Below are 19,955 nucleotides of genomic sequence, written 5' to 3'. Positions count from 1 at the left end.
CCTGCTGATGCAATTTATTCCGATGCGTTTGAATAAATGATTGCCTATTGTGCAAAAAAGTGGTTCTCATCAGTATAGCTGATTACATATTGACTTTACCCTGCGATTCACAGTGTTACCCAGTGATTATATTATGCAGACAAGCTTGGATTTGATTACATGTACTGATAGATGATTTTATACTCAAAAGATTATTAATATGTCCAAAATTCAATACAGACCTGCATCACAGTCATCCGACTGCTCTGGAGGACAGTATTTATTACTGAAGAAGCTAATTAAGCTCCAGCTATTGAGTGCTGGAATCTTTCTTGATTCACTTTTGTAAATTGACTGAATAAGAATTTCAAATGAAGGCTGTACGCCCAACATTTGGTAGATACCTCAAAGAAGTAAGTTCTTATGCGAAGCCAGGTTCGCTCTAATTACAAGGACTGGCTTTCCAGAATATGTGTCTGCAGCTTGGATCCGCTCAGCCCCTCTGGCAGCAACAACTCGTGATGATGGGGGTAAAAACAAACACGTAGATCACTCCTGCCTCAATCTTATTCAGAATTGAAGTGTGTTATGAAACTTGGGGTGAGTGCCAAAACTTAATCCTTGAGCTGTCCCCTGCAGATCGCTCCTCAACAACCTGAAATTTCTGGCATTTACATATAGATTAAGAATGTTTGAATCCCTGCTCCTGGTGATAAGTTAAAATTGGACTTGATTTTGGCTCTGTCCTCCAAAATTAAAGGATTGCACTTTCTTTTCCTGGAGACATCAGTGTGGCGCAGACCTGAATGGGGAGACAGCTTCCTGCATTTCTTCCCTGTTTCCTCCACTTCATTGCCTGCAGGTCCGACTGAGGGTCAGCAGAGTTTAGATTAGATTAGATTAGATTAGATTAGATTAGATTAGATTAGATTAGATTAGATTAGATTCTTGTCATTCTGCTAGATGGATAGAACAGAATTATGTAGCTACGGCTGAACTTCATTATGTAATTATGAAGTTCATAATTGACAGACAAAGGCTGGAGTTTGGGCTGGAGGGCTGCTGTATTCATCATTCTCACTATTCTCCACACCATTAATCTAATCTAAGGTCACAGAGAGTTTGGATTCTTTTTCAGCTGAATTTGTGCGAAAGTTGAGAACACGCCACGGACAGGTCACCGATCCAGAAAAAGATCCCAAACAAACGCTGGAACTGAGAATATTGTTGCTGTGAAGTGAGAATACCAACCACTACAAGTCGTGTTCATTTATTATTTATTCACTGGTGCGTTTGTCTTGATTTGCCCGCTAAATCTGTGACAAAGATTGATTCCACTGAAAATGCTCATGGAAACTTTAAGAAAATATAAAAAATGTGGAAACATTGTGTGGATGTGTGTAAGAATGTGACATTAATATTTTTAGTACATTTTTAACACATGTCTGACTGTTTAAAAGGGATATTTTGCATCTCTCTCTCTCTCTCTCTCTCTCTACATATATATATATATATATATATATATATATATATATATATATATATATATATATACATACATATATATATACATATATATGTATGTATACATACACACACACACACACACACACACACACACACACACACACACACACACACGAATATATGTATTTGTATTTTTCAATGTTTCATGACAAAAAAATAAATACAAGCAAGTGTGATTCTATTCTGTTCTATTCTCTTCTGCTCTGTTCTATTCTGTTTTGTTTGCTTTTTGGAGCAGACATAAATTACCCTGCATGGCTGGTTGTGTGTGCGTGTGTGAGTGAATGAGCGAGACCGTGTGTGTTTGTGTGTGACGTGGTCTTGGTTTGAACTTTGTCGGCTGCACGCACACCCTGGCTCTGTGCTACAGGGAAATGTGGGCGTTGTGTCTGCCAGGCCTCTTACACTTGGCTTGTCTACATGCATTACTCACACATACACACACACACACACACACACATACACACACACGCGCGCGCGCGCGTGTGCAAACAAACAAACAAACAAACGTGTGCACGCCTACATTTCTGCAAATAAACTCGCAGCAGACAGTCATACATGACGAGGCCACGGAGTCCATTGAGGATTTCGTCTTGCTAAATAGTTAATATTCAAGCCGGCCATGCCTGCCAGGCAGCCAGTGGCATGATAGCATTAGCCTCTCAAATCCACACACAGCTCTTTCCTGTTTTCTCTTTCTCACCGTCTATCTGTCATGCACACAACACACTGACTTTAATCCTCATTATTTGCTTATTTTAACAACTTCTTGCCTCTTATTCACCCTTAAGCACAGTCTGCATAAAAAAAAAAAACAAAACATGATGAGTGTTTTTTATGAGATCTGCATGCATGCAATCTGAGTAATAGAAATACATGCACACACACTCTCATGCTTATCTCAGCAGTCTTAATTCATGGGTCTTCCTGCTGCAGCCTCTAATTCAATCCAGAGCTGGTCAGTCATGTTTATTGAGGTGATATTAATGCAACAACAGTCTGTCAGCTCCCACACTCTCCTGCAGCCCTGCATCCAGTAGATGGCCTCATTGTGCCTCCGTGTGCATGCCTGCTGGCTACAAGTTCATCCCGGGACAGTCCAGCACCTTCATTTTTAGCTCGGGTTTTCTCTTCTTTTTTGCAATTTATATTGGAGGTCTGGTTTAGTAGGTGAGGCTCGAGAGAAAAAAATTCTTTACCAACGATATTATTGAGATTTTTTATGTTTATTTTAATGCAGAACATGAAGTTGTATCTTTCTTTAAAATAACTGAATAAAATTAAGATAAAAATGCTCAAACTGACAGAAAGGAATTAAGATAAGTTAAAGAAATCACTTTTTTTTCTAGATATCAAAATGTTTTCTTATGATAAAAATAAACCACACTTTGCTTAAAGTTACAAAGCTTAACAATAACTTAATAAACTCTGTTGTGTGGTGAATTCGCATGGTGTTAGCCTTTCTTTGCCTCTCTCCTTGGACAGATGGAGCAGTTGTGGCACAGACCGCGGCGCGCAGCAGCTGAGCGGAGAGAGAGGAGCGCGCAGGAGGAGAGCGCTCTTGGAGCGACGACTCTCATTCCCATCAGTCCCGGCCGGCCAGTCAGACCGCGCGCACACACTCACGCACACACGCCACGGTGCGACTGAATGTTGCACAACAAAGAATGACCCCAAAAAGAAAAGCATAAGGACTGATGAAGCACCTGAGGACCGCCGCAACACGGACTGCGTGACCGACTTCTCCCCATGGAGGAGAGCGCAGGGAGGGTGGGCTGCTTCTCCTTCACTTGGTACCAAGATACAAGTTGGATGTACACCGAGGAAATGTGGATTTGGGACTGAATGTTTTTTTCTTTTTCTTTTCTTTTTTTTTTTAACTTATTACCACTTCGTTAAATTAGCTGCTGATTTTTGGATTTATTTGTGTTTCCAACCTCAAGACGCCTCAGCGAGTCTCCAGCTGTCCGCGGAGCGACGCGCACGCTGTCCACAAAGATTTAAGACAAATCATAAAGATACACCGCGTATCTTTTTTTCAAAGACGTCAAACCCAGGGATTAAAACGCCAGAGATGATTTAGGTGGGTGTCCAGGATAACTCAAATGCGTTTTGAAAGAGGGGCAGTCGTTCTGCTGCGCTTTACACAAATGAACGAACAAAACTGAGCCAAAAAGAAAAGAAAACAAGAACGCATCTGGATTAAAGTAACATGTCAGCATAAAAGCGGCTGCGGTGGCATAATGGTGTCTTCTCCTGATGAATTTGACATTTAATGTGTCTCCCTGTTTTGGGAAAGGACTGCTGGGACTTCTGAATGCTGTGTAATTTTTTTGGATCACCGCTCAGGTGGAAATGTTTGTTGGCGAGTGTGCCATTTACTGAGAGGGAGAGAAATTTAAAGAGAAATGCCATTAAAGTGAGCATCCAGCGGCCGGGCTGGATCAGCGTCAATACAGGGACCAATATAATCACAGGGACACGCCTTGAAGATCATTAAACAAATCAGATAAATGCAGCGCGAAAACCATCGATAGAAATTATTGATGAGGTGGTATATAAGGCTAATGACCGGACAAACCTCTGTTTACTGGTTCCCTCGCCAGCAGTATGTTGTGATACTCTTGTAGAGAGCTGAAAGAAGAGTGGAGTGCAGCAAACAGGGGGAGAAGTTTTCTTTACAAAACCATATTTATTGCTGCTTTGGATGATTCGGACTGCAGTGCTGTGCTGAAAGAAGAAAAACAGAAAACTGCAAACAACAGCTGGAATATTTTTCTTCTTCTTCCACAAACTAGAATGTCTGCTGTTTCTACTGCTGCAGGAATTTCCAAACCGGGCATTTTTAGGAGGAAAACTTCCGTGGAGAGTTTTTTGAAGTATTTATAGCAGCTCTCGTACGAGAATGGTGGTTTTGACAAGGAGCCTATGGATGACCCGGTCTGTGGGAGAGCTGGTGCCGAGACAATTCACACCCCGACCAGCTACGCTGTCCGTCTAAAACGCTTCCCCGGAGAGGCACAGCTGCTACAGGCTGGGGATGTGATGGGGTGACTGTTGACATTCCCCTCACCCACTCCCCCCGTCTCACGCTATTAACACTGTAACATAAACAATGGATCAGAATTTCTCAACTGTTCGAGATGGCAAGCAGCTCGCGTCGGAGAGGGACTCGTCGAAACGCGTCCTGACAGGATGCTTCCTCTCTCTGCTCATCTTCACCACGCTGCTAGGTAACACCCTCGTGTGCGCTGCCGTCACCAAGTTCCGACACCTGAGGTCGAAGGTCACCAACTTCTTCGTCATTTCCCTCGCCATCTCCGACCTTCTCGTGGCTATTTTGGTCATGCCATGGAAGGCCGCCACGGAGATCATGGGGTTTTGGCCGTTTGGAGCCTTCTGCAACGTCTGGGTGGCTTTTGACATAATGTGCTCCACCGCCTCCATCTTGAATCTGTGTGTGATCAGCGTGGACCGCTACTGGGCCATCTCCAGCCCGTTTCGCTACGAACGCAAGATGACCCCTAAAGTGGCGTGTCTGATGATCAGCGTGGCGTGGACCTTGTCCGTGCTCATCTCCTTCATCCCCGTTCAGCTCAACTGGCACAAAGCTCAGACCACCAGCTACGCCGAGCTAAACGGGACGTACCCCGACGAGCCCCCCGACGACAACTGTGACTCCAGCCTTAACAGGACCTACGCCATCTCCTCCTCCCTCATCAGCTTCTACATCCCCGTGGCGATCATGATCGTCACCTACACCCGGATCTACCGCATTGCCCAGAAACAGATACGGAGAATATCTGCCCTGGAACGGGCGGCAGAGAGTGCCAAAAACCGCCACAGCAGCATGGGGAATAGCTCAAACATGGAGAGCGAGAGCTCATTTAAAATGTCTTTCAAACGAGAAACCAAAGTCTTAAAGACACTCTCTGTCATTATGGGTGTATTTGTGTGCTGCTGGTTGCCCTTCTTCATCCTTAACTGCATGGTACCTTTCTGCGAGCCGACCTTGCCGGATGGGTCCTCAGAGTTCCCTTGCATCAGCTCCACCACGTTCGATGTATTTGTGTGGTTCGGCTGGGCGAACTCGTCGCTCAACCCCATCATCTATGCCTTCAACGCAGACTTCCGCAAGGCCTTCTCCATCCTCCTGGGGTGCCACCGGCTCTGCCCGGGCAGCAACGCCATCGAGATCGTCAGCATTAACAACAACATGGGGGGCCCCGCCGCCAACCCCAACTGCCAGTATCAGCCCAAGAGCCACATCCCAAAGGAGGGCAACAACGCGGCCAACTACGTGATTCCCCACAGCATCCTGTGTCAGGAGGAGGACTTACAGAAGAAAGACGGATGTGGGGGGGAGATCGAGGTGGGCACGGCGAACAACGCTCCAGAGAAACAGTCTCCTGCCATCTCTGGGAATTTAGACAGCGATACCGAGGTGACGCTGGAAAAGATCAATCCCATAACACAGAATGGACAGCATAAAGCCGTGTCATGTTGAGAAAAGGCTGAGGTGGATCGAAATGCAGTGAGACACGTATGTACGCACAATGGGAGGAGAAGCTTACAGAGGACAGCAGAGGAAACATCAGACAGACATGCCTGACAGGGAGCCTGTGGGCGGGATATACAGGACCTTAGAACTGTCAACAAAAATTTGGAAAACCTACAGAATGTTTCAACGTAAAGGCACTTTATCTTGGATATAACTATCTGCAAAATACTTTCAGCATTTATTGATGAAATCGCCGCATTTGATGATAAATGTTGATAATGTGAATAGCAGAACACAAGCGACATGCACATGTATGCGTTTTTTTTTTTAGCATTTGTAAAGATGCATACATATGCATGTGTATACTGTACAGCGCTGACACTATTCAGGAAGGACTTAAACACAGTATATACAGTGGAGGAAAATGTAGTATTAGTAAAATATCTTGTAGGTACTTGATTTGTATGTGTGTCGTGGGAGAAAGAAAGAGCGAACTTGGTAAATTGGTTTTTGATACAGTATAATTAGTTCTTCATTTTGATTATTTTATTGCAAAATCAAAAGGCTTTGATTGCAATGGTAATCTCATTTAGATAGGAAAAATCATCAGACACCAAAGTAACAATGTCATGATTCCAACAAGGGAAAGATAAAGAAATATGACGTTGTAAACCAAGCTGTCATAAATTTATAACCATGTAACTTTCACGCTTTTTTTTTTTTTAACACATTTGATTGAAGTGTCTCTGAGACATTTGATGAAATCGTTTGTGTTCAGAGGTCCAGGTGAGGAAAGGAGAAAGAGAAAGGAATGGGCAAAGTTGTTACTGTGGTCTTCTTTGCTTTCCTTGTATCTTGTTTTACACGTCCTCGGTCTTCTGGGAACAGACAGGCTGCCTCACCTGAAATATCCACCATCTCCGGCCCTTCCTGGCTGTTTGCAGAGGCTTTGCCTCATCTCTGCTGCTCTCTGGCAAACCATCTCTAAGCCCCCCAAATCGCTCTCCCCTCTCCATTTTAATGCTTTCCTTCTCTCAGTCAGCAAATCCTCTCCCCCCATTTTGTGCATTCCTTATTTTTTTTATCTTTTTCAGCATTGTCAACCCCTTAACTTCCTTCTCCTCGCTACGATTCTGTCTGTCAGCGTGATCTTCTACTCCTACACCATCTTCTTTTGGCAGCCTTCCAGTTTCGGTCCTTGCTCTGCCCACTTTAAGTGGTGGCAATGATTTTTTTTTTTTTTTTTTGGCAATTGAAGTCAATTAAGAAAGAATGTAAATGTGCGATCTAAATCTCCCACAGTTGGACAGCAACAGCAGAGTGAACTCAGCCAGAGTGCAAAGTGTCACTTCATGACCTTTTCCGAACTTGGAAGATTTTGTAAATTGCTCATGGTGAGAGAAATAATGTTCTGTAGTGGCGACATGGAGCATGCAGCGTGACATTCGGTCTGCTCGCAAAAGAAAACGGAGTCAGACATCAAACACCACGATGAGGATCAGCTTTGGTGTATTTCTCATACCCTCTATTGCAGTGGTTGAATTGTCATTTTCAGTGTATCACATTATGAGCAGTTTGTACTGCTTGCACTCTTTAAAGTGGTGTGATATTCTAAGGCTAAAAATAGCCGTGAAAGCAGCTCTAATTGTTGTGTACGATGGAGCAATTGACGTTTTCCTGAATGGCTTCTCTTGCGCAAAAAGCAAAGCTGTTCTCTCTGTGTTAGAAAAGATTAAAATGCAGTAAAATATCAATCACACCAGCTAAAAACAACTCCATTTCTGTGTTACAGAAGCTGAAAATTCCCACAGGTTTAATTGATTTGCTTTCAAAGAGTACAATATGCATGGTGCAATTAATTAGCACATAATCCAAGTCTTGGTCTCAGAGCACCCCTTGCCGTTGTGTTCAGTGTTGCCGGGGAGAGATAGCTCTGCAGCGAGCTTTCTGACATTGTACGCCGAGCGTCCACTGCATGCTGTTTGTGCCCATGAAGGCGTGAAACTGTTGCACATCAGAGAAAGGAAGAGCTGATCCAATAGAAAGCAATTGGTCTTGAATGAAGCGTTTGATTTTCCTGCTCTGGAAAATCCAATGCTATCTAGATGGCAGCAGAGGGAGGGAGGGAGGGGGAGATTTCAGCTCAATATGTGGCTTGGCTTGTGACACAAAAAGCGACCCATTGTCCTCTCTGCCTCCCTGTGCTCAGCTCCTGCCACTCCATTGGTTGAAATTTTGACATCAGTGAAGAGCAATTTGTATTCGCTATCTCTTATTATTAATTAATTGCATTTCTTGAATATTTGAGCGACTTCAAGTGCCAGAATATACTCTCTCTACTTTTTTCTCTCTGCCATATGCCTTCTTTAAGGCAGTAGCTGTCAGCTCCCCTTTCAACCCTTTACCAAGTCCCTCTAAATTAACTCCCTAGTAATTTCCAAATACGATCCAACTGAAAAATGCAATGGAACCTGAGCTGCATAGACGGTATGCATCGGACGGAAGGATGCCTGGCCCCTCCCAGTCCTCTGCACACACACCTCCTTTTTTCTCTCCGTCTCTTTCTCTTTTCTCTTGGCTGCCTCTGTCGACTTGATGAGCGCTCCCGATGTTAACACAGATTGAATTTATTATTAAACAGACAGAGCTGACTGTTTCCTTTCTGTAATTCAAGTCAAAGTACTGAATCAAAGCCCTTCCTGGCCATTTGGTTATCACTGTATCATCAATGTTGTTGTTTTTTTTGTTTTTTATTTTTGCCAAAAATGTGATTTCTGGCTGAATGTGGCTGTACCGTAGCATATACTGTGGTTTAACCAGTGTTTTATAAGCTGAGCTCTGCGGGTGGAGTGGGGTTTGGGTACTCTTAATGACGCCGAAATTGTTGTGCCATTTCACGTGACATGTTTGGCACTCGGCGGTTTACCAGAGGTGTTTTCATATATGCTGTTATGTTCGCTTTTATAGAAACATACCTCCCGCTGAGAGCTGAAACGCGCTCTGCTGCATTATGCCTCCATGCTAAGCCCCCCCATCTGAGGCTTCACCTTGTCAGCTCGGTGAGTCATCTTCCCAGCTGCCACTGCTTTGATTTTGGCGAAGGGGGCGATGTCAGGCGATAGTCCCACGAGCAAAATGCTCTGTTTGTTCTGGAGCATTTCCTCTAGGCTGCCCCACAAGTTGCTTTGGGGAGCTATATAGTGACAGTACACGGTCCTTCAATCAGTGTAGTTACATGATGTATGACAACTTAAGCAAATCTGACAGAGTTGAATCTCTCCACCTCCCCCCTCCTTCTCCTCCTCCTCCTCGTCCTCCTCTTCCTCGCGCTCCTCTGATGACTGGCCACAGGATGCAGCTGACACAGGCCTGAACAACACTCCTGGGTCCTGGGAATGTGCAGCCATTTTAATGAGGACGTTTCTGTTTGTTTGACTGTCTCGAATAATGACGGAGTCCCTACCTCAGCTTCAACTCAGTGATGGAGCTCCATGTAAAAAAAAAATGAATAAAAAATTAAATAAATGAAGAAAATCCCAAAAAAAAGAAAGAAAGAAATCAAAGTAAAAAAAATGGCAGTATTTTGGGTTGGGGAGTGCAGGGATAGAGTATTGTACAATGATGTTCAAAATGTAGTCGTGATGAACACAAGTGCTTTTTATCTTCAAGAATCCTTAATGTGTGTAGCAAACTTACATGCTGTATGTTTCTTTTCTCCATTGTGGGATTTTAATTTACAGTAAGATGCAGCAGTCACCGACTATTTATATATTTATTTATTTACATGTTTCTGGTGTTTCATTCATGAAAGTGATGTCAAAGATTATAACCCTCAGAATTATTACAGTATTTAGTTTACAGTTTGTACAAAGAAATGTGCCCTTCTTGTAAAATAAATATGTATGTTTTTTTTTTCACCTGTGTCCGACGCTTTGTGCTCATTTGAGAAGGGTGTCTGGATGTGGAGTGGCGGTGGTGACCTTTGACATTCACTGGGTATTGGAAGATCATGTCACTGCAGTGGATCAATGCGGATTGATTTTGAACAGTGACGCATATTTTTTTCCGGCTCCCTGAGCGTTGATGTCCTCGCTGTGTTCCTGCCTTCGCCCCGCATTTACATAACCCGACAGCCACTTGACAGTTGACATGTCCCCTTCCTCTACTCTTTCTCCCCCTCTCCTCATATGGCAACTTGTGTGCGGATGCAAGCACATGCAGAGTCAGACATTTTGTTTAACCCCCAGTGCAAAGATTGAAATCATCACTTTTCTGTAGGTATTTGCTGGATTATCATGCATGCAAACTAGGAGTTTTACATTCGCCTCCATCTGATCAGTCTTTATTCTAATAACATGCCTCTCTTTGGGAAATAGAAATGATTATCTATATTTTTACATTTTTTGCAGTCTGGTGGAACTTGATTTGTCAGAAAACAATGTAAATCAGTTTAATTTCCCCCAAAAATGATATAAAACACATGATCTCAGAGTTAAATGATCTTATTGGATCATTCAAAATATTACTTATCATGTTTCATTGAATAATTTCAAGGTGAGAGTTGTGAGATTGCATCATGATCGTGGTCTTTGGGGCCATTTTGTGTCAAATTTGCATGTTCTCCATGTGCGATGTGCAGATATTTCTGCTCTCTGAGTGAATTGGTCACCTGAAATTGCCCACAGATGTGAATGGTAGTGTGCGTGTTTGCCTGTCGATGGACTGAGGACCTGTTTACATGGCAGTGATTCAAGTAAAAACAGTTATTTTTGCATTTTCTTTTCAGAACAGTGTGTTGTGTTTACACAGCAACATGATGTGCATTTACACAGCTGCTTCAGGAATGATGTAGTTATCATGCCAGGCCACTAGTAGGTGCTGCTGTTTGTGTTTGCAAATTTCGAAGTTTCGAAATTTTTCACATAGGGACCCACTCAGAAAATATGTTTTCAGTGACTCTGAACGGACATCTTAAACACAATGAAAGTTCTGCATTTTTCTCTTGGAAATGTTGTCATGTAAACAGGGGCTAAAGACAGACCACACCACGGCCCACCAACCTATTCAAATTCCCAACGCCTCCTCCAGCTACTCGCCACCTTACTACCCTGCAAGGCACGAAGCAGGATGTGAAATGGATGGATGAATGAACAAGTGAAGAACCAGGAGTCTCACTTCAAAATGAATGCACAAATCTGATAGGAATATCAAAAGATATGCTTTTCTTTTTCTTTTTTCTTTTTTTTTTACAATGTGATAGACAAAGACAAAATTGGTTTTAAAAATCAATCTGGGGTTGCTTTCAGAAGAGGTAATTGAAAGTAAAATACAATAATAATAATAATAATAATAACTTAAATGTAATATACAGAGATGTTTAATGCAAAAGCTTTCCCATGTGTTGCCAGGTTTGATTCCCACATGAGGAACATGTTTAATTGCGCTCTCTGGCCACAATCACAGGATTTAAAGTGACTCTCAGCTGAAGCCAGTCTCCCTCAGTGCTTCATTCTCTGCAGTGACTCAAACACAAATTTGCCAGCATTTCTTCCTTTTCATGTTGGGATTTTTTTTTTTTTTTTTTATCACTTCAGTTCTTTTTGTCACTGTTTGAGGTGTGCTTTTACTAATTAGAAAGAATGTGTACCTTTTAAAATCATTTGACTGAACTGCTTTACTGAGCAGGAGCTTTTTTATGTTTAACAGTTATGTTGAACAGTGTGAATTTACAGTGAAGCGCAACGAGGCTTATAAAAAAGAGAAGAAGAAAAAAGCAGTACCCATAAGAAATGCCATTTTGCCTCAATCTTTTAACTCACAGACTCAAATATAAATCGCCAGCTGTATGTTCTCTTCAATGGTTGTGAAGCATTTTTCATTAGTATGGCCTCTAGTTGGGGGTTTAAACAAGAAACATTAATTCAAGCTAAAACCTGAAAGCAAAATTGGTTTTGTGAATTGGTTTAGTGAATCATTCCAACATATAGAGATGTGTGGCTGCTCCTGAAAAAGGCAATTTATCATCGTGTTTGAAGGGTCTGTCATTTCCCTGTCGAGTTCTCCTCCAGCGAGGGGCTGACAGTCGTACACATGTGGAAACTCAACCTATCGGTCAGGTGAGGCTGCAGTGCATGCAGAAATGATGAGAAACGCCATGATTATTTAATCAGTCCTGGGGAAAAAGGATGTTTGTTTTAAATTCCAGCTCTAGTGACAGTGCAACACTTTCTATTTAGCTCTCTGTATTGATATTTAACCTATCCCCATCCAGCCTGAGAGTGAGCGATGGGCAAGAGAGGGGTCACAGTGGAAATGCAGTCAAGGTTAATGATAGACTGCAGGCAGCAAAATGCAACATAGTGTTGTTCTGGTGTGCGTGAGTGTGTGCATGCATCCACAGTGCTTTAATGTGCTTATGTAACTACACCAGTCCTCATCAGCTCCTTTGCTCACTCCCAGCTGAACAGAAGCAGAGGGCAGCATCCTTTCTGAATTCCACACTCTTCTACATTTACTGTTAAACTACAAAAAAAAAAAAAAAAAAAAAAAAAGAAGTAAAATCTGGGATCAAGCATACAGCACTTTCAACTCACTCCTTCAGAATCTAAATTGGGCTCAGTCATTATTGAAGTTAAATAGATCAGGATGTACTCACAAACTAATTGGCCCAGTTTACATGAGTGTTCTTTTCAATCCGATTTAAAACAATCGTGTTAAATGCATTTGTATATATGGATGGCATACAAAGCGATCCACGATCAATCTTTGTTTACAAGGACCCTGGGTGAAGCAGATTATACAGCGTCCTGTGACATGCCCACAAAGTCCTTCACGGAACTTTAGGTCTTTACCTTTGCAGCCAGCAGTCCTCAGCGCCAAGCAATGTGTTTTAATCTGCTGGATATCTGCTCAAATAATGTTCCAAACTCTCCATGATACACTGCTCAAGGAGCGGGCGCTCCCCTGGCCGGAGTACTGCCACGTCGAGCGACACGTCACGGGGACTCCGCTCTGCCTGCCGATGTTTCGAATTAACTGGTGTCCGTGTTAACTTGTGACCAACAGATGTACACCAACTGAAACTTGTAGTCATTCTAGCGAATGTCGGTTATCAATAGTTAGTGTAAATTTATAAGTTTAGAGCCTTTGTGAGTCTTATTTAACATCTGCTGTTATCAGCATGTGTTTACACAGAATTCGTTAACATGGGAACCAGTTAAACTGAAACACCGGCCGGGCGGTCTGCTGGTGGTCTACCACGGAGCTCTTTGAACAACTTGTTGTTGCGCAATTACTGGCCTTCTCTCCTCTCCAGTGTTTGTTCTCTTTGGGTTTTTATTTTTTTAAAAATTGTTTCTCAACCACTGTCGAGTTCTTCTGCTTGTTTTTGACTGTCCTGCTTCCCGTTTACTGCACACGTCATCACGTCACTACGCACCAGGGAACGCATGCGTGGAACGAATAATCCCTCGTTTAATCCTCTCTGCTGTCAAGCACTGTATATATGAGACACGAAGCAGATTATCGATCGGCGTGGACTACCTCGTACAAGCGGATCCGGAATACAATCTGCTCCGAGTGAAGCGGATCCACTCAGGTGTTTATATGACACATTTACAATTGGCTTCACCTTGCAATCTGATTATATTGAGGATTTTTGGGTTCATGTAAACTGGGCCATTGTTTCAAATAAAGCATATCTACATTACCAGTTGAGCAACCTCAGATGAACACAGTCACATTGGCACAACACTGTTGCTTTCATCCAATTAGGAGTGTACAGACCATCAACACCACAGGTCTGAGTACAGTTATCCAATTTGCACCAAATCCCCCAAATATTCACTTGCTCAGACAATCTTCACATCTCTGTAGAGTTTATTTCGAGATGCCCTCGATACTCTTTGCAGCTCTGGTTTTCAAGAGCACATCTAAAGGCCCGGTCACACCATTCGAATTTTGCTGGAGCGTTCCTAGAGCGGTGAAAAAAATTCATCACCGCTCGTAACCGTTCACCACCGTTTAACAGAAGTTGGCCCCCGTTAAAGTAACGCTGTATACGCTCGGCCACTGCTGATGTTTCTGGAGGGGCCCTCCTACCGCTTCGAAAGTTTTGAGCTGCACAAAATATTGCGAGCGGTGAGGAGCTGGCAATTTTCAGCTTCAGCAACGTTCACCCCCACTTCACCAACGCCCAGTCAAAGTTTGGCACTGCTAGACGCAAGTTCGTGGACGCTTGGGTCCGCTAGACCAACGCTGGACCACCGCTGCTTCGCCAGCGTTGCCCGGGCGGCGATTAAATGTTGCACAAACTTCAGTGGAGCGGTGGTAAGCGTTTTACGAGCGGACACATGGTTGCTGGAACGGTGTCCGGCGTTGAAGCAGCGATTCATGGCGGCGATGAACTTTGGTTTGGCGTTGGTATTGTGTTGGAGCGGGACCAGAATTTGGCTATAAATACGGCGAGAAATGGACCATTTGGAATCGAGCTGCCTCTATATCGAATTTGCTCAAAATTACAGTAAAACTGTATCACAATGGATGCTGAGAGACTTGGTGCAGTATTTTTTCACAGTTCATTCATTTTCTGCTGCTTCTCCCTTTTGGGGTCGTGGGTGGCTGGAGCCAATCCCAGCTCTGCTGTGGCCGAAGGCAGGGTACACCCTGGACAGGTCGCCAGTCCGTCACAGGGCTGACATACAGAGACAGACAACCATTCACACCTAGGGGCAATTTAGGGTGAACAATTAACCTGAGATGCATGTTTTTGGACCGTGGGAGAAAGCCGGAGTACCCGGAAGAAACCCACACACACACGGGGAGAACATGCAAACTCCACACAGAAAGGCCCCGAGCCCCGGCCGGTATTTGAACCCAGGACCTCTTGCTGTGAGGCAAGAGCACTAACCACTGCGCCACCGTGCGGCCTTTTCACAGTTGTTAAATATTTCTTGACTCAACCAGTGGGCCACATCTATTTACCTGACTCCATTGTTTCATCTGCCTGCTCAGTAATGATCTTCTTGGAGGCTGCTGCCTTTCCTTCTCCAGCCTTCCTCTTCGACGTGGACAAAAGAAGAGCTATCGACTTCTATCAATAATCTATCAGAACTTGTAGCAAAACGATCTGTTCAGCTCCGTAGTCACAAGCGGTATGCCGCTAAACCAACTTTATACCCCCGCCGAGCCAACGCCCGCATGCGCAGAACGCCGCTATACCAACGCTCGCGTCACCGCTAAAGCAACGCCGGCTTCAGTGGTGCACCGCTAAGCCACGCCCGTGTTTTCGATTTTTGTCCAATTTTGTGCGCGGTGACGCGCGTTGTCGAAATTCGGCCCCCCTCCCTACCGTTCAAGGAACGCTCAAGCAAAGTTCAGGCGGTGTGACCGGGCCTTAAGTAAAGATTACGGTCCATTTGGGTTTGATAAAAACTAGATAAGACACACAAAGATATCATGAACAGCACTTTTAAGGATTCTTCCTCACACTGAAAACTGTTCAGGCATTTAAAACAACACATTTTCCAGAGGCAGTATTGAGTCACAGGATCCAGTTTCAACCATCAATAATGACTGAAAATGACCAGGTCTTTGTATCACAGTATTTAAACATAATGTTTCAGATATTTGAATCCATATATGGTCTGTATTTCAAAATGTGGTATCGTGCATTCATATTCTCGAGAAGGGCTGGACTCTCCACTTCTCTGGCGTTGCCCGCAGTGAGAGGCGGCGGGCTGGTGTGGGTTTGCTTGTAGCCCCACAGCTCAGCCGCCATGTGTTGGAGTTCACCCCAGTGAACGAGAGGGTTGCATCCCTGCGCCTTCGGGTCGGGGATAGGTGCCTCACTGTTGTCTCGGCTTACGGGCCGAACAGCAGTGCAGAGTACCCGGCCTTCTTGGAGTCCCTGGGAGGGGTGCTGGACAGTGCTCCGACTGGGGACTCCATTGTTCTACTGGGGGACTTCAACGCCCACGTGGGCAGCGACAGTGAGACCTGGAAGGGGGTGATTGGATCGCACGGCCTCCCCGATCTGAACCCGAGTGGTGTTCTGTTATTGGACTTCTGTGCTAGTCACAGTTTGTCCATAACGAACACCATGTTCGAGCACAGGGGTGTCCATAAGTGCACTTGGCACCAGGACACCCTAGGTCGGAGGTCGATGATCGACTTTGTTGTCGTGTCATCTGACCTCCGGCCGCGTGTTTTGGACACTCGGGTGAAGAGAGGGGCAGAGCTGTCGACCGATCACCACCTGGTGGTGAGTTGGATTCGCTGGCGGAGGAGGAAACCGGACAGACTTGGCAGACCCAAACGTGTTGTGAGGGTCTGCTGGGAACGTCTGGCGGAACCCTCTGTCAGCATGGCTTTCAACTCCCACCTCCGGGAGAGCTTCTCTCATGTCCCGAGGGAGGCTGGGGACATTGAGTCCGAGTGGACCATGTTCTCCACCTCCATTGTCGAAGCAGCTGCTCGGAGCTGTGGTCGTAAGGTCTCCGGTGCCTGTCGTGGCGGCAACCCCCGAACCCGGTGGTGGACACGGGAAGTAAGGGCTGCCGTCAAGCTGAAGAAGGAGTCCTATCGAGCCTTGCTGGCTCATGGGACTCCCGAAGCAGCTGACGGGTACCGGCAGGCCAAGCGAACTGCAGCCCGAGCAGTTGTGGAGGCAAAAACTCGGGTCTGGGAGGAGTTCGGGGAGGCCATGGAGGAGGACTATCGGTCGGCCTCGAAGAAATTCTGGCAAACCGTCCGGCGCCTCAGGAGGGGAAAGCAGGTCTCCGCCAACACTGTTTACAGTGGAGGTGGGGAGCTGCTGACCTCAACTGGGGATATTGTTGGACGGTGGAAGGAATACTTCGAGGACCTCCTCAATCCCGTCGCCACGTCTTCCGTGGAGGAAGCAGAGGCTGAGGTCTCAGAGGTGGACTCGTCCATCACCCAAGCTGAAGTCACTGAGGTGGTTGGCAAGCTCCTCGGTGGCAAGGCACCGGGGGTGGACGAGATTCGGCCTGAGTACCTTAAGTCTCTGGATGTGCAGGGACTGTCTTGGTTGACACGTCTCTGCAACATCGCGTGGCTGTCGGGGACGGTGCCTCTGGATTGGCAGACCGGGGTGGTGGTCCCCCTGTTTAAAAAGGGGGACCGGAGGGTGTGCTCCAACTATAGGGGGATTACACTCCTCAGCCTCCCTGGGAAAGTCTATTCCAGGGTACTGGAGAGGAGGATCCGACCGATAGTCGAACCTCGGATCCAGGAGGAACAATGCGGTTTTCGTCCTGGCCGTGGAACAGTGGACCAGCTCTATACCCTCCATAGGGTGCTCGAGGGTTCGTGGGAGTTTGCCCAACCAGTCCACATGTGTTTTGTGGATTTGGAGAAGGCATTCGACCGTGTCCCTCGTGGTGTCTTGTGGGGGGTGCTCCGGGAATACGGAGTCCGGGGCCCCTTGTTAAGGGCCGTCCGGTCTTTGTATGACCGGAGTAGGAGTCTGGTCCGCATTGCCGGCAGTAAGTCGGACCTGTTCCCGGTGCATGTTGGACTCCGGCAGGGCTGCCCTTTGTCACCGGTTCTGTTCATAATCTTCATGGACAGAATTTCTAGGTGCAGCCAGGGGCCGGAGGGGTTCCGGTTCGGGAACCACAGGATTTCATCTCTGCTTTTTGCAGATGATGTTGTCCTGTTGGCTTCATCGAACCCGGACCTACAGCATGCACTGGGGCGATTCGCAGCCGAGTGTGAAGCGGCAGGGATGAGGATTAGCACCTCCAAATCCGAGGCCATGGTCCTCGACCGGAGGAAGGTGGCTTGCCCCCTCCAGGTTGGTGGAGAGACCCTAGCCCAAGTGGAGGAGTTCAAGTATCTTGGGGTCTTGTTCACGAGTGGGGGACGGATGGAGCGTGAGATTGACAGGCGGATCGGTGCAGCGGCTGCAGTGATGCGGTCGTTGTATCGGTCCGTCGTGGTGAAGAAGGAGCTGAGCCGAAAGGCGAAGCTCTCGATTTACCGGTCAATCTACGTTCCCACCCTCACCTATGGTCATGAGCTTTGGGTCATGACCGAAAGGACAAGATCCCGGATACAAGCGGCCGAAATGAGCTTCCTCCGTAGGGTGGCTGGGCGCTCCCTTAGAGATAGGGTGAGGAGCTCAGTCACCAGGGAGGAGCTCGGAGTAGAGCCGCTACTCCTCCACATCGAGAGGAACCAGCTGAGGTGGCTCGGACATCTGTTTAGGATGCCTCCTGGACGCCTCCCTAGGGAGGTGTTCCGGGCATGTCCCACTGGGAGGAGACCCCGGGGAAGACCCAGGACACGCTGGAGAGACTATGTCTCTCGGCTGGCCTGGGAACGCCTCGGGATCCTCCCAGAGGAGCTGGAGGAAGTGTCTGGGGACAGGGAAGTCTGGGCATCCCTGCTGAGACTGCTGCCCCCGCGACCCGGCCCCGGATAAGCGGTAGAAAATGGATGGATGGATGGATGCATTCATATTATGTAACTGATGTGATTCTGGCTGTGAAGTGGGAGTGGCAGAGAAGGAGGAGGAACAGTAAACTGATCTCACATACTTTCCCATGTCCTTTAACTCAGTAATAACTGAGTCAAGTAGTTCCCAGACAGTGAGATGCTTTTTCTCTGGAAATCCCACAGTGGATGTCCAAGACCTCCCTGAAGTGGATTTTTTGATCATGTTAAATATTCACCCTATTTCCACCACCCATCGCCCACGGAATCTTATTTTATTCCTCTCGTAGCGTATTTTCATTTAATCCAATTTACCTGAGAATCCATTTAAAGGAGGATGTCCTTGAACCTCTGTCTTTACCTCAGCCCTGCCAGAACATTCTCAGAGGCCTTTTTGACAGCTTCTTCCACCGTTACTCAAATGAGAGTCTTAACTGAGTCTTAACAATGAGAGGCTGGGGACTTCGACCGCTTTTATAGCATCGACTTGACTCCCTCAAAGAACAGAAAATTTGATGAGTGTGCTCTGGCAAGATGATATTGCAATGCCGTAAGAGTTATTTGAGCTAAATATAAATCCTTAGACTGGATGGCGTTGACCTTACTTTGAGGAACAATCATAACACAGTTCCAGTGTTATTTATTCAGGAATGTAATGGGTCTCCTGCTGACGGGGTCTTATCTATCAGCGTTAACAGTGTGGTCGCCCCTCTTATGTAGGCTAATGGAAAGGCTGACAAATTAGACACACCTCGCAGAGCGATGCGATACGGCTCCATCCAGCAGCAAACCACAACTTTAACACCTCTCCTGATGACTCCCAGCAAAATTGAACATTCAACGGCTTGAATGGTTCATTAAGAAAGAGACCTATGCACTGAAATGGAGATGAGACAAGTTTATCAATACATTTTCAGGTCTGAGCGCTTAACAATACCTAGTTAATGTTTTTTTGCAGGTGGAGCCCATCCGATCATTTGTGACTGAGTACTTCAACTTTCATTCTTGAGCCGTTTGCTGAAATGAAAGCTAACGCCAGTCCATCTATTGTTGTCGACTGATGGTACTGATCAATCCCATATATTCACAGACTGACACCAAACGATCTAGTGCTTGCCGCGTTGAGCCGAGCCAAAGTTTGCTTGAAACCACCATGATGGATAGCAGAGGATGGATTCACCTGCCATCAGTCCTGAACTGGTGGGATCTTCTTTGGCGTGCCGTTTGTGCCAGAGTGATAACACGACCATACTGGCTTTTGAAGAAAGTAATGATATTGCACAGGAGTGTGTGCCCGCCACGAGGAAGAAGTGCTCATGTGGTCCAGAGCCGTCCCACACCAGGCACCAATCTGGCCCAGGAAACGACAAATCAAATCAAAAAAAAAAAAAAAAAAAGACAGAGAAGGCATCAATTTTTACCACAGTTTTTTTTTTTTGTTGTTTGTTTTAGGAGTAATGGACACAATATAACACAGACAGAGCTGAGA

The 19,955-nt window shown here is 45.7% G+C and overlaps 1 protein-coding gene across 1 annotated transcript; it reads left to right on the top strand.

Annotated features, from left to right (window-relative positions):
- The first annotated feature begins 3,515 nt into the window (after positions 1 to 3,515).
- Positions 3,516 to 6,115, top strand: drd1b (dopamine receptor D1b). Its single transcript, XM_030101072.1, has one exon. The coding sequence runs from the start codon at positions 4,622 to 4,624 to the stop codon at positions 6,011 to 6,013; it is 1,392 nt and encodes a 463-aa protein (XP_029956932.1). The 5' UTR covers positions 3,516 to 4,621; the 3' UTR covers positions 6,014 to 6,115.
- Positions 6,116 to 19,955: the final 13,840 nt, after the last annotated feature.

Source organism: Salarias fasciatus, chromosome 10, assembly GCF_902148845.1.
Source record: "Salarias fasciatus chromosome 10, fSalaFa1.1, whole genome shotgun sequence".
NCBI classification, from domain to species: domain Eukaryota; kingdom Metazoa; phylum Chordata; class Actinopteri; order Blenniiformes; family Blenniidae; genus Salarias; species Salarias fasciatus.
The sequence above is the reverse complement of the archived record's forward strand: the minus strand, read 5'-3'. Positions and strand labels throughout refer to the sequence as shown.